The 13,811-nt window shown below is 47.1% G+C and overlaps 1 protein-coding gene across 2 annotated transcripts in view; it reads left to right on the top strand.

The window, feature by feature from the left end:
- The window catches only part of KCNMB2 (potassium calcium-activated channel subfamily M regulatory beta subunit 2), a 210,474-nt gene that overhangs the window by 168,584 nt on the left and 28,079 nt on the right, over positions 1–13,811 (top strand). For both annotated transcript variants that reach the window (XM_044434612.1, XM_044434611.1), the window contains one exon: positions 10,401–10,520. In XM_044434612.1, coding sequence (XP_044290547.1) covers positions 10,465–10,520 — 56 coding nt within the window. In that variant the 5' untranslated portion in view covers positions 10,401–10,464. The remainder of the gene's footprint in view (positions 1–10,400; positions 10,521–13,811) is intronic.

Genomic DNA, 13,811 nt, shown 5'->3' with positions numbered 1-13,811 from the left:
GAGTTCCAGGAGATAATACAAGCTTAAAGTCTACCCACTCCTACACTAAAGGAAGAGTAGAGGGACATCCAGCTGATCTTTATTCATGTCTGGGGGGTGGGGGGATCACAATCACTGGGTCGCCCCAGTGAATGTTTCTAGCTGAGCTTTTGCTCTCCAGCTTTGCACACAAAAGGTATAGCGTAAATTGCACTTGTGGTGAAGAGAAACAGGCAGCCTTTAATAGACATTGGGCCCTTTAGGATTCTTAAGTGTGTGATTTATTACACCCGTGCTCTTTAAGTAGTAGTAGCAGCAATAATAAAAGAAAAATAGGTGCACACGTTCTAGTCACCCGAGCCATCCAGATGCCACGGACTGAAGGCACACATTGTAAATAGGACCAGGGGGATCTTACAAAACCCTCAGCGAGACAGGAAACTAGCTCATTTGTTTGCACATATGAAGACACTGTGGACCATTGCCTATTTTCCAGAAAAGAGAAAATCACTGCATTTAGGCAAGCTATAATTTATATTTTGGTACACTTTATCTGGGTCTCTGCTTTTCTTTATAGGTTTTTAATGCATGAAAGAGGTGTCGACAGCATCGATTTAAAACCAGGGTAGTTTTTTCTGTGGCTCAGGGAATGAAAGGCCACCCCAAAAGAGCTGTCGTTATCATAAACAATAAAAGGCATGTCATTATGAGGGACGCAGGGTTTTCTATCGTGTGGACACTTGGGGAGTATAATGCAGCATCTCCGTGTCTGCTGCACAGAGACGCGTTGCTGTTCCCTACAAGATTAGCCTCCGTGAAAGATGGGCCATCGAGCATCAGTGGCAACAGGCAGGTTTTGACCTCTCTGCTATGGTGCTTTACTGGCTTTTGTGGGTCTGGAAGAACGTTACTGAGCAGCTCGGGTTCCTGGATAGCTTTCAGGAATGCTTCACTCACCTTGACTCTGGGATGCTCATTTTTTTCCAGAAGCACTTGTGCGCCACCAGGGTCTGCTTATGGCCAGGAGCACCCTGCATGAAAATACGGAGCATGAGAACTCCAGATCTTGTAGCTGTCTCTCTGAGTGGTGTGTAACAATTCAGGCCAGACATCCAAGGTCATGTAAGAGCTGGCCATTCTCAAGCCTTGTCATTTTTTTTTCCGATTTATATCCTGCCTTTTTCCTACAAAGGGCTCAAGGCAGCTTACATCATTCTCCTCCTCTATCTTATCCCCACAACAACAACCCTGTGAGATAGGTTGGGCTGAGAGTCTGTGACTGGCCCAAAGTCACCCAGTGGGCTCCATGGCTGAGCGGGGACTCGAACCCAGATCATCTGAGTCCCAGTCCCATGCTCTTAACCACTACACCACACTGGCTCTCTAACACAGGAGCAGAGTCCTTGTGTTTGGGGGATGCAATTTTGAGAGGAAAGGGTTATCACACTGTAAGCCATCCAGAGATGATTGGTATATGACGGGATAAAAATATCCTAAAAATAAAATAATAAATAACAAGTTAAATGTTATTTTCTGCTATTTTCTGTTTCGAAATGCTGCTTCCCAGGGTGGCTTTGGAAAGTGTTAGATTAACTTAAACATGTTTGTCTATAAATTTATGGTATAGGAAACTGTTTTCTTCATACCCTTGAATCCAACACATTTCATAACTGAAAATGTCACAACTATTAGGAGAATGTAAAAGCATTAGCTAAAAAATCTGCCTGCTGCCCTACTACCAGGAGCACATCAATAGAAATTGGAGTGTGAGGCCAGTAAGTATATTATCCAGGCCATTGTGTTATTCCAATTATTTCAGGCTGTTTGTAGATCTTTCAGAAAATGGGTGGATAAGTATTGGCATCCCATGCAGTCCTCTGTACTCTTTGCACAGAATGCAAAGAGTGCCTTGGATGAAAATATGACAAATGAACATGAAGTTCATAATAGATCTCCCAATGGTAAATCAAGGGAACTATATCCACCTTGGATCCAGGCAGCTTCCCATCACTGGTGTGTGTGTTCCCAGCTTCCACGCATAAGCAGTATCCTGTTCTAGAAGGAATTTGCTTTCAGTTTCTCCCACCCTTGAGCTGGGTTAAAAGAGTGTCTCAAAAGCTAGAGCATCTCAACAGATCAAGTGCTTTGGGACTGGTCCATTAAAAGCTGGACAGGCTGAACTGATGGACAAAATGTGATGTTTCAGAGGCCTGTGGCTCTGTTGCAGTTTGTCGAAAACAGATGTGGATCTGGTTTTGTTTTGTGCAGTGTGAATTTAAGTAGAGAAGTTGCTGGATGCATCCGAGCGTTTTCTCTGACGTATATAAGGATTGCAAGCTTATGGTACCACAACTGTGAAGGGAATACTTGGGGGTGTCAATGTAATTGCTATGATTGCCTACAGCCTTGCTGTATGAGGAATGAATCTTGCAATTTGGCTAATCCCCCATACACCATACAGAGACAGACTAGAAAGGTAGTGATTCTAACTCAAAGGAATTGCAAGGAAGGAAGTTCTGCCCATCTGTGTGTTGCAATGACAACAGCACGTCCTTGGAGGCAGAAGACCGGGAGAAACAGTAGCAGAGACCCTTCCTGTGTTGGCTTCAATGGGATGCAGAGCATGTGTCCCATCAGATCTTGTGGGACTGCAGCTCCCACAGTCCCTCACCAGTAGTTCCCTCCCTACGAGGGAGGAGGCTATCAGTGGTCACTAGCCCTGCTGGCCGAGTGCCACCTCCTTTACCAGAAGAGGCAAGCCGGCATGCACCAGTTGCTGAGGAGCTTGGGCAGGAGGGGTTTTGTCCCTCTCCCCCATGAGCAGCTGGTTTGTACAGAGGTTGGACTAGATGGACCCTGGGTCTGACCCTGGCTTTTTCTTCTGTTCTTCTGTTCTTGGCTGTGCTGAGCAGAGCTGGTGCAGCCCAGCCCCTGCAGGGTGGGCAAACATTCCCCACGCCTGACATGGACCGATTCCTCCAGCACCAGAGAAGATGCCTGGCAGTTTTCAAAAGGGTTGTGGGAACCTAGGGGGCATGGAAACTCCTAGGTTCCTGCAAAGTGCTACTCATGAAGCAAAGGACAAAGCCGAGGGGGCTCTGCACCCCCGAGGCATAAACAGCTCCTTTGAGCCCACAGTTTGCCGAAACCTATTTCACAGCAGGCCCAGGTAGCAGTAACAAGGATGACTGAGATGGCAGAACACCGGGGTAGGCACCACAAATGGAGTCTGGGGTACTGATGTCTGTGCGCATCAGCCTGCCAGGATCGGAGACCACAGCTTGAGCCTGGCTTGTTCGAACCTGGGCTGCACAACCAAATCTGCACTGGAAGCAGCATCAGGGGGCTACTGAATTATCCGGGGGCACAAATATAGGAACATAAGAGCCTGCTGAATCAAACCAAGGGAGCGTCTCACACAGCATTCTGTTCACAGAGTGGCCGTCCCACAGGCAGGGCACTCTCCTGCCCATGTTCCCCAGCACACTGCCTTTGCATAGTTACTTGCTAAATATGCACCATGGGAAGGAGTCCTTCCTTTTATCTGTCCGGAATCTCCCACCAATCAGCTTCCTGGGATGAGCCCTTGGCATTCTGGTCTTACCAACATTGCGTCCCGCATGCATAACGTGCACATGTGTACACACATCACAGTCTGCCGTCTGCACATGCACACATGCTCACAGCAGTCACAATCATCCCAGCAGCAATAAAATGGGAGAGAGAGAAAGCTCTGGAAATGAGGCCTGTGGCTCCTGCCATGGAAGCCTCATTGCTAGGATGTCCCCAAGGCTCTGACAAGGTGAGCTGGAACCCACCAGTGTGACAGGGATGCTCTAGGAAGGCTTCTGTCGAAAGAGACATCACACCTGTTGCTCTTTCATCGTTCTTTTCCATGTTTCATTTCCCTTTTCCAGCAGCCACAGATGTCACCAGGGGCCACCCATGGCCACCCTGAACAAACCACTGTCCTTTTTGTTTAGACATCACAGGGAATGTGATTAATTTAGAATCAGGAACGTCTGATCTCCTCCTTGCAGGACCAAAGGAGGAGTTGTGAGAGGCGGTGCGAATGCGTTTTGTTATCATAGCTGCGTGCAGTGGGTTGTGTGAACTCCAGGCGATCACTTGTCAGCTGCCATCCCATCAGCCTGAAACAGGCAGAGATGGCAAAAGGGGCCAGTCTGTCAGCTTCCTAAGACCAGATGCTTCCTCCTTTCGCTGAACTATTTCCATTTCAGCTGCTTATGATAAGGACGGGTTGGTTTGTTTTTTTACGTTTTCCTCTTCTCTCCTCTTCTATTTTTCCTTTTGTATTGTGCCTGCTAGACGGTCAGCCTGCAGGGAGGTATAGTCTTCTTATGGCTATTTTATTATTTTACTGGGAGCTTTTTCAGCTGAAAAGTAAGATGCCCCTCTTTTAAATAACTGAATAACTGAGCCAGAGAGAGAGAGGGAGGGAGAAAGAAAGAGAAGGCTGTGACATTAGCCACCTCCGAGGCCACTGCAACATGTCCCGCATTCACGGCAAACAACAAAGCCAAACCAGTGGCCATTTAGGGCAGCAACACCTAGTGAGCTTCTCCGGCAAGAACTGGTCGCATCAGCACCAATCTCCTCCCCATCTCAGCAGTCTCCTGAGGTGATAAAAATGTTCTGCCACTACTTCAGCCCGAAGCAAGTGAGTAATACCATTTCTACATGCAGCCCTGGCTTTAAAACTACACCATATGTCCTTCTCTGTTTATATTTATTTATTTAAAGTCCTTTTTTCTCTCACTCTTACTCTTCAGCCAAAAAACCCCATCAGGCAGCTGATGCTCCTGCTGTAAAATAAGGCAGACCCTGCCTGTAGATTTACAATATAAAAAGCACAACATGCAAGGAAAGAGAATGGGGCAGGGAAAGGGAAATAATCACACGGGTTTTCGGCGGGGCTGGTGGAAGGCCGCTGGTTCACCTCTCATCTCTGTGGGGAACATGGGCCCTGATGTTCCCTTTGCCTGCTCTGGTTTCCTTTGCTCCTACTTCTTTCCTACAGGACAATTAGTGTCCTCTAGCCCAGGTAGTAGAATCCGACTGGAGCACGCTCTGATTTTCCCTTCCCTTGCTCCTGCCTATCCAGAAGGTCAATAAAACTGACAAAGGACAGAGATGAAAATATTCTCCCCGCTGAGCTAATTGTCTTTTTCAGGGAGGCATTTGGATTGCTTCTCGGTTTTACATAGGGGAGCATACAAAACCTGCAATCTGAAATGCAGCCAAAGCAACATCTCAGAGCAAATGCACCCTACAGGCTGGTGTAGTGAGTTATACTCTTCCGAGCAATTGCTGGGAATTGACGTTCTCCCAGAAGCAGTGGTAGGAACTGCTAACGCAATGCTCAGCCGCTTGCTGAAAACGAGGAGGAAGTTTTCCTCACTGTATGTTCAGCCTGAACCCTCAAGCTGTTTCACAGGGTTCCAAGAAAGCTGGTGCAGATGGTCCAGACCAGTCTGGACAGTTTGGCCCTTTTAAGATGACCCATTTCAGAGCCAAAACAAACATTGGCTGGGATACATGTCTAGCATCTAGGCCTTCCCACTCCATTTCTATTCTAGAATAAGCCTGGGGCGCCCACTTCAGCTCTCCCTAGAGTTCCAATACAAATCAGGAGGCCCTGCACCTTCTCTAGAGTAAAACATGAAAACAAGACATAGCAGCTACGCAAGCATTCCAAGCAAGGTGAAGAAGCCGTGTCTGGCCTGGAAGTCTACCGAAACCAGTAAGAACACTTCCAGTGACGGCCATATGGTATATGCCATTAAGCAGCTTTTGCTTGGATCAGCCTTTTGCAGCCTCCAAATATTTGGGCCAGCAAGTCCCATCAGCCTCAGCCAGCATGGATACCCAGGGAGCTGCAGCCCAAGAACTTCTGAAGGGCACCAGGCTGAGGGAAGCTGGTGCAGACCGTGACTGGTAAGCTCAAGGGAGCCACTGAAGAGCTCGTTGTGGATGCCTGACCTCTGGGCACGGCTGCAGCAGTGTCATTAGTGTTACGATTTTACACGAGATTAGGCACGAAATGACAAAGTTTGCCATAGCTCACCCTGCTAATGAAGCAGCCTGCATTAATGATTTCCCAGATGGACAGCAGCCTCACACTGAGACGGCAAGTCGTAACCAAGTCCTTCCCTCGCATAAGGGAGTCTCTCAAACACTTGCGACGTCTTTGCACTAAGGGAGCAATCAGATGTGTGTTTAGGCAAAAAAGTGGGGCTGCAGTGGGGGTGGCTGGGGCATGCTGGGAGTTGTAGTCCGTTGTTCCTTAAGCCATTTTGCTAAGGATCCAGGAACACAAGAACAGTTCTAACATTCTGCATGGCTGTGGAACACTCTTCGGGCGGGGGGGGGGGGGATTTGGAGTGAGTAGCAGGACCCAGCAGGAAAGGGAAATGCTTTTCTTTGTGGAAACTTTTTTTCAGGTCAGACAGATGAACTCAAGAGAACTCAATGTCAAGGGATGCCATGTTCGTGCTCCAAACTGGTACAGTCCTGGGATGGATTGCACCCCATGATTTTCCTATCCCTTAAATTTCCAAAGAAAATTTGCTTAAGGGCACATACTTAATTCCAGTCCTGCATTTGTCCAGTTGCTGGCTATAATAGTTTTAGAGTGCTCTGCAGTGCATAAGGGAATGATGAAAACCTGTTTTTTTGTTTAAGGCATCTTTGGGAGGGGTGAGGAGATGGCATTTTCTCTAGGCCTTTGCTTAGTAGCTGAAAATGCTTCTTGAGTAGCCACTGGTAGATGGAACATTGGTATCTTGAGTGTCAGTGTAAAACAATGAACTTAAGGTCTATAAGGCACCTGCTGTTGTTACATGCCATCAAGTCAACTCCAATTTATGGTGGCCCTGTGAATGAAAGCCTCCAAGGCATCCCATCCTTGGCAGCTCCACTCAGCTCTTGTAATCTCCAGGACAATGTTTGATTAACTGGGCAGCTATACATCCGTAACATAACAGTTACCAAAAGAAAAACAGATATGGGTTGATTTGATGAAGTCACATCATCTGGATAATCTATTGCCCTTCAGATGTTGTTGTTGTTAGTCACAAAGTTGTATCCGAACCATCACGACTCCATGGACAACATTCCCCCAGGCCTTCCTGTCCTCCACCATCCCCCGGAGTCCACTCAAGCTCATGCCACCTGCTTCAGTGACTCCATCCAGCCACCTCATCCTCTGCCGTCCGCTTCTTCTTTTGCCATCTATTGTTCCCAGAATTAGGCTCTTCTCCAGGGAGTCCTTTCTTCTCATTAGGTGGCCAAAGTATTTGAGTTTCCAGGTTTGATATTTCACTTGCCTAAAGCACTGCCCTCTTTAAAATGGTGCAGTGAAGCTGCCACCATTATCACAGGCATGTGGTTCTAAAATTAATGTTCCCTGTGTTGTGAAATGAGAGCTTTTTCTAAGGACATGCATCTGTGTAAAAAAGCCATGAAAGGGAAATGTTGGAGGCCGCAGTTCAGTCTGGGGGTTTGTTTAGAGACACTGTGGAATTGGTGGTAGGATTAATGGAAGATTAGAGTTCAAAAGGGAAACCTTGCAGCTGGGCAGAAGCAAAATAGGAAACTCCAATGGGCATTAGGGAGGGGTACTATAAGGAAGCCCAGAGCAGAGAGTTTGAGAAAAGACAGACACTGTATTAAGAATAACAATGAGGTGCAACACTAGCACGTTGTTGGGAATTAACTGAAGCCAAGATGGGCCAGAGGAGAAACAGCCCTCCAGTTCTGAGACTCTGCAGACCCCTGATAAGAACATGAGACAGGCCTAGCTGGATCAGACTACAATGCAACCATATCAGCCTTCAGTTAGCAACTCAAGCAGAGCCAACATTTCCCACTTGAGAAAATGTACAGTGGAATGGTTGCTAGGAGGGCACTTCGAGAGGGCAAAAGGCCAGAGGAAAGAGCGTGGCAGTCCTCGGCCCAGCTCCTCCGTTCCTGTGTTTAATCCCAAGACCAGTCCAAACATTTTGCTACTTGGAGCCTGAATGGTGCCCCTTCCACACACCTTGAGACAGGGGTGGGCAACCTTTTCTCTTGAGGGCCACATTCCCTGCGGGGCAATCTGTCAAAGGCTGGTTGCTGGTGATAGGCAGTTCTACTCTCTCTCTCCCTCCCTCTCTCTCTCTCTCTCTCTCTCTCTCTCTCTCTCTCTTTCTCTCTCTCTGACACCCCCTTTTCTCTCCCTTCCCATCTCTCTTTCCCTGTGGCCAGCAAATTGCTGAGAGAGGGACAAATTTCTCCTTCCAGAGCTCTGACCTGATTGCTTGCAGAGGGCTTTTGAAATTAATCGAAGGGCTGTAGGTTGCCAATCCCTTCTTCTAAAAGTCTTGCTGCACCATCCAGATGCTAATTCCTGCCTTCTGGTATCGCTTATCCCTCTTGGCACTGCCTGGGCAGTTCAGACCAGGCTTGGTGAGGGATACAACTGGGGGTGGGAATCTGTCAGGTTCCCTGGGCTCAGCTTCCCCGGCCTCCAGATATTTTGCAGCAGTCCTGAAACCAAGCTCCTGGTTAGCACCCCCAGCAGTCAAGGTGCTTGCAAGGGCGCAGTGCATAAGCCGCATCCTTCTTCCACACCTTGTGCAGCTGCCGTCTGGGCGGAAGGTCACTGAGAATGCAGCCTTGTGCATCCACTAGCATCCACAGCACGTGCAGCCACAATCGGGTCTACCACACCCCTTGCAGAAGAAGGTTGCCCGTTGCAAAAACTTCGTCCTGTGAATGCTCATTGACTTCCTGTCAGTTCAGTTTGCTTTGCAACATCAGGATGTATCCGTAAATACTAAAGGATGGTTTTTCCTAGGGTTCGTCCCAGCCCTAGTTGGGACAAGGAATGGGGAGACCAGGGTTCAAATTTCCCCCTTTGCAAGGGCTCTTCTGGGCACCTAAAAGATGCAGACCCAAAGCTTTCCAGTTGAGAGTGTGTGGGGGTGTTTCTCCTCAGCTTAACTGCAGATGGAGAGGGGATTTGTGTAGCCAGATTTCTGTCCCCAGTTGCGATCCCCCCAAAACACCTCCCATTTGGGCCTGTTAAGCAAAGGGGTATCCTATTGATTCTAATAAAAAGATGTAGGGGTCTCTTTTTTTAGCTTGCTTGCCTGATATTCACCCTGTCCTACCTTACAGGGTTGTTGTGGGGATAAAATGGGAGGGCAGCCACCCACCACACCTTGAACTCCTGGATAGCAATGAAATAAATAAATAAGTCAGAATTCTCATTCTGCTTTTGTCTAGAAAAAAAACAGCAGAGGAAAATGTATGCGTAGCTGCCAGTATTGACACAATATAAACGACCCAGGGTACCTTTTCCTCTACAGACTTGCTTGTTTGTATTTGTAACCAAAACCAAATCAAGCAGACGCGGGCTTTATTACATTATTGAGATTCGGGCCTCTTACGTTGTAATAAAAGAGCATTGTTGAAGTCAGTTTAGGTAAATGGTGGCATATAAATATGTGCGTAATTAATAAATAAACACCTTGCTGCAAGAGCTCCTGCCAAAAATGCAGGCTGGGGGAGAAGAACAGTGGGCAAAGAAGAGCAGGCCCAATTGGGATGAGGCAGTGATCCCTAGTGGGAGGGCAGGAGACTTTACGAGACTTTACCCGAGTGTCCTTCTTTTCCTCTGTGACATGTCAGGGCATATGGAGACGTGGTTAGAGAGCAGCAGAGAGGAGGAAAACAAACTACCTGTAATATTTACCTTGCATGCCTCACAGACAATATCTCCATAATGAAGGTGCTTTGACCTCCCTCCCTCCCTCCCTCCACCACCCCGGCATCACAAAGCAGCACCAATCAGAGGTCCATGCAGAAGGTGGACTTTAACTGTGGTTTAAATTTAACCACAGGTCTGGTTACAGGTGAGTGCATTCTGAATACACAGTGGATGCTGCATAATTGTTGGAAATCTTACAGCTGCTTGGAACAAGCAGGGGCTCCTGTCGGGAAGCAGCAGGGAGAGGACAGCCTGCAAAGACGGCTAGAGGAGTGAAAGGTTCAGGAGACATATTTAACCCTGGCTGGGCTTGCTAAGCCCAAAGAATGCAATGAAATAAAGTTTGAACTTGCGAGACCAATAAGATAAGGTTCAGTCTAACAGAACTGGGTGGGAGGAAGAAAAGAAATGAAGAAGCAGAAGAGCTGAAGAACATTTACTGTCAATTGAACCACTTGGAAGGAAAGAGGAAGGTCATCTCCACCTGGTTTGGCATCCCCTGGAATCATCTAAACACCACCCTCAGGAGGGCAGGGCCTGCCCTGTGTTTGACAAGCTAATCAGGAGCAAGTCCGGGCTTAACAGATGTCATGTGGTCTGGCAGGTTTCTAGCACACTGTGATGAAGGGTACCTGTTTCCTCCTAGGTCCTACCATCATCCTTCCAGGACCTCCACGGTAAGGAGAGGCAGTGGAGACCAATCCTCTAAGATGTTCATTTGGACAAGCGGGCGCAGCTCCACGTCCTACAGACATGACGAGAGAAGGTACGTGGCGTCTACATGACTGTAGAAACATGCTTGCTCTTATTTGCACAAGAGCATTAATGCACTGGCTGTCCTTGAAGGTGGATGGGGAACCACCATGACATCCTTGTCCTTGCCCCCGTAAGCAGCACCTATTGGCAAGTAACAGTGACATCATGGCTGACTCACAAGCTGCTCCTCTCCCTCCGCTAGGCTCACCTCATTTTGAAAAGTTCTTTTGAAGTTTATTCTGTTAGTTCTAAATTTCTGTGGACTTTGTAAGTGGGAGAAGACTCTTGCCCCATCCCTGGTCAGGAGAATGGTTCTGAATTGGTTCAACTGATTTGTGGTCTCTCAGCAAAGTAACTCACTGCCAAAGTGAACTGCACTTCTTTTTCGGAAGTGCTTTCCTCGGGAAGGATTCTAGCTTTTGCTGCTGGTGGCGGCAGGATAGCTCATGCCCATCCTTTCTCCAACTCTGCAAACATCTTTACCACATCTGCTAATATGTAAATTTGAATGGTGTTTGCATGATCATTACCTGTCAGAGAACTAAGTTGAACTAATTCCCTCAGCCCGGCAGGGACCACCTAATTGTCTTGCAAACAGGAAAGGCCCAGATGGCCCTGATCTCTCCATGCTGTATTTGTGGAGTCATGTGCACTTCCATGCATTGTTAGCGGTAAAATCTCTCTCTCTTAACTCTGTAATGTCCGAGAGACATCCCCCCTCCTCAAGTTTTCCGATGGCTGAACTTCAGGGAACAGGGAGTCTCACAGCTGATGCTCCGTTGGGTGGCAGAGACAGGCGCCTCCCAAACCCCTCCCAGGCTTTGAACCCTTCCTCCCTAGTGCCTTCCACACGACCATGCTGCCTGGGAATGGTGGAAACTGTAGTCCAGTGCTTTTGCAGGGCATCAGATTGGGAAAGCCTATTTTGGAGACTCTGGGGCAGTGAGAATCTTGCAGCCCAGAGTAAGAAACTGAACCCCTCCCATCTCGCAAGGTGTCTGTAAATGCCAGAGTTCACCGGTGGCGGTACATGGCCAACCGAAACATGCGGCCCTCTGTGCATGAGTTAAAGGCCCATCAACTTTGGCAAGGGACTGATGGAACAAGAGTTCCAGGCATTTCCAAGTCTACATCCCAGCTTTTCTTCCTTCGCTCTAGGGACATACGAGAGTTTTGTTTCTGTCTGCAAATCATGCAGCTAAATCCTGTTTGCTGTCCCAGAGATGGATACAAGCGTTAGTGCTTTTTCTCAATATTTCCAAAGCTCCCGATTTGCAATTGCATTCAAAATATGTGTTGTTTTTCATGTGAACTTTGCAATGTGCATTTTTCAAAAAAAAAAAAAAACCTGCATTTTTATGCTTTAGTCAATAGGGGAAAGCAAGGATTTTTGAAAATGTGCCCTGTTCCCATTCAGGCTAGGAAAAAACAGGTTGAAAATGAGAATGGAAGTGAATTCCAAAGTGAATTCCAGAGTGAGTTCAAATATCTCTGGTTCGCCAGCTCCTATCCTGTTCTCCCATCCACCAAAGCAGCCACTCATGCAGAGTCTGGCAAGTCACAGATGCTTCCCTCTCCTCTCAGACATGCATGGGCTGTATTCCAGGTGGGAAAGGTCTGTCAGAAGAAGTCCAGGTTGGGACAAACTTGGAGGATGAGCTAAACCTATTCCATATCCCTGAATTCCTCAGATCAGGCCAAGCCAGGCCATTTTGCTGCCCAAGGCAAAGTAGCAAATGAACCCACCATAACTGCCTAATAATGCAGTGCATAATATTGAAAGCCAGTCAAGGTAATTTGGTACCTGACGCCCCGGCAGTAAAATACAATAATATTAATCAAGTAACTAGCCAGCAATTTGCTACCCTTTCATAACACCTGAAAACACTTTCCTGCAGCACGTAGGGCTCTGTGAATCGGGGAGCTGGCCCTGGCTTAGGCACTGAAAATTAAATTTGCTCCTGCCTGCATTGACCTTATCTGTGCAGATACATCCTGGACTTCATTACTCATGCTGGAGTACAGAAGAAAATTGGGAACTGGCATTTGACTACATAAATCCTGCCTGATAACCCGAGTAGAGCCCTCAAAGGGGCTCTCAAACAGATAAAATTCCACATGAAAGGGATTCCTTTCTCCACCACTGCAATATGGAAATCATACAACAAATAAAGCAGCTGTGTCCAGCCAAAGGCAGTTTGGGAAGCAGCAGCTCTTCTGGCTGGTTGCACCAAAGGCCACTTGAAGTAATCAGGTCATATGACCCACCTTCTAAAGCTAAAAGGGACTGAGCATCCCTGAGGAGCAAATTCCACGAGAAGGGAGCCACCACTAAAAAAGCCCTGCTTCTTGCAATGGTTAGCCTGCATTCTGGGAGCTGCTGCCTCCCGAACTAGGCCTCCTCAGATTACTTGAGCACAGAGGGACATTCCTACAGAAGAAAACATGAGTATTTGTGGCATTTGCTTCTGTGCTGCCTTTTTCTTTTTGCCTTTTCAAAAATGCAAGCTCAGTTCTAGGAGTTCGATTCATGGATTTCTGCAGCTCTAAACTGGAACCCAACCCTGCAGACCAAGCCTTGGTAGTCTCTGCCATGTTGATTCACATCTTCCCTTCCAATTTACTCTAATAGCTCAATTTACTTTTGCTGTCATTAATCATTTTCACACACACACAAAATAATACACTACACTGCCAGAATGACACGGTATAATGCACTAGGAAAAAATCCAATATAATGTACAATACTAGATTATAAACCAAAAATCAATTCTGTCTTCAATTGGAATGACAGATACAGTAAACTAAGGGAGTCTTGACAGCCAGAGGAGGAATGGTTTTGCTTAATTTCATTCAGACCTTTACTTTATTATACTTAGAAGAAAATGAGAAGAGTGTGTTTTTTCATATTCATATAATTTCTGATGAATAAATTATAAGACGGGGCAACCAGATGCAATTTGCCACTTGCCATGTTCACAGAGACCAAGCTGCTTACCTCCATCATTCCAGCATCAGTCTCAAAATGGACATGGAAACCTCACAAATTTATCTTGTTTTGCCAGCACAAAATTCCTGCATGGATTATGTAGGCCTGTCCATCAGGAGGGCACCAGGTTGATGGAATGTGTGGCTCGGGGTTTCTACATTGCTGCCTGTTCAGAGAGTCCCTGTTTGCCAACTCTGCCACTGCCCCTTGTTGGAAGGGGGAAATTCACGGCCTCCAAGGACAGAAACTCCATAGCAAGCCTGGACTGTACTTTTGAACTTTCAAACATGCTGCAAATTTCTTGGGAGCAAA

The sequence above is a fragment of the Varanus komodoensis genome, unplaced genomic scaffold, assembly GCF_004798865.1.
Source record: "Varanus komodoensis strain SLA01 unplaced genomic scaffold, ASM479886v1 scaffold28, whole genome shotgun sequence".
NCBI lineage: Eukaryota > Metazoa > Chordata > Lepidosauria > Squamata > Varanidae > Varanus > Varanus komodoensis.
The sequence above is the reverse complement of the archived record's forward strand: the minus strand, read 5'-3'. Positions and strand labels throughout refer to the sequence as shown.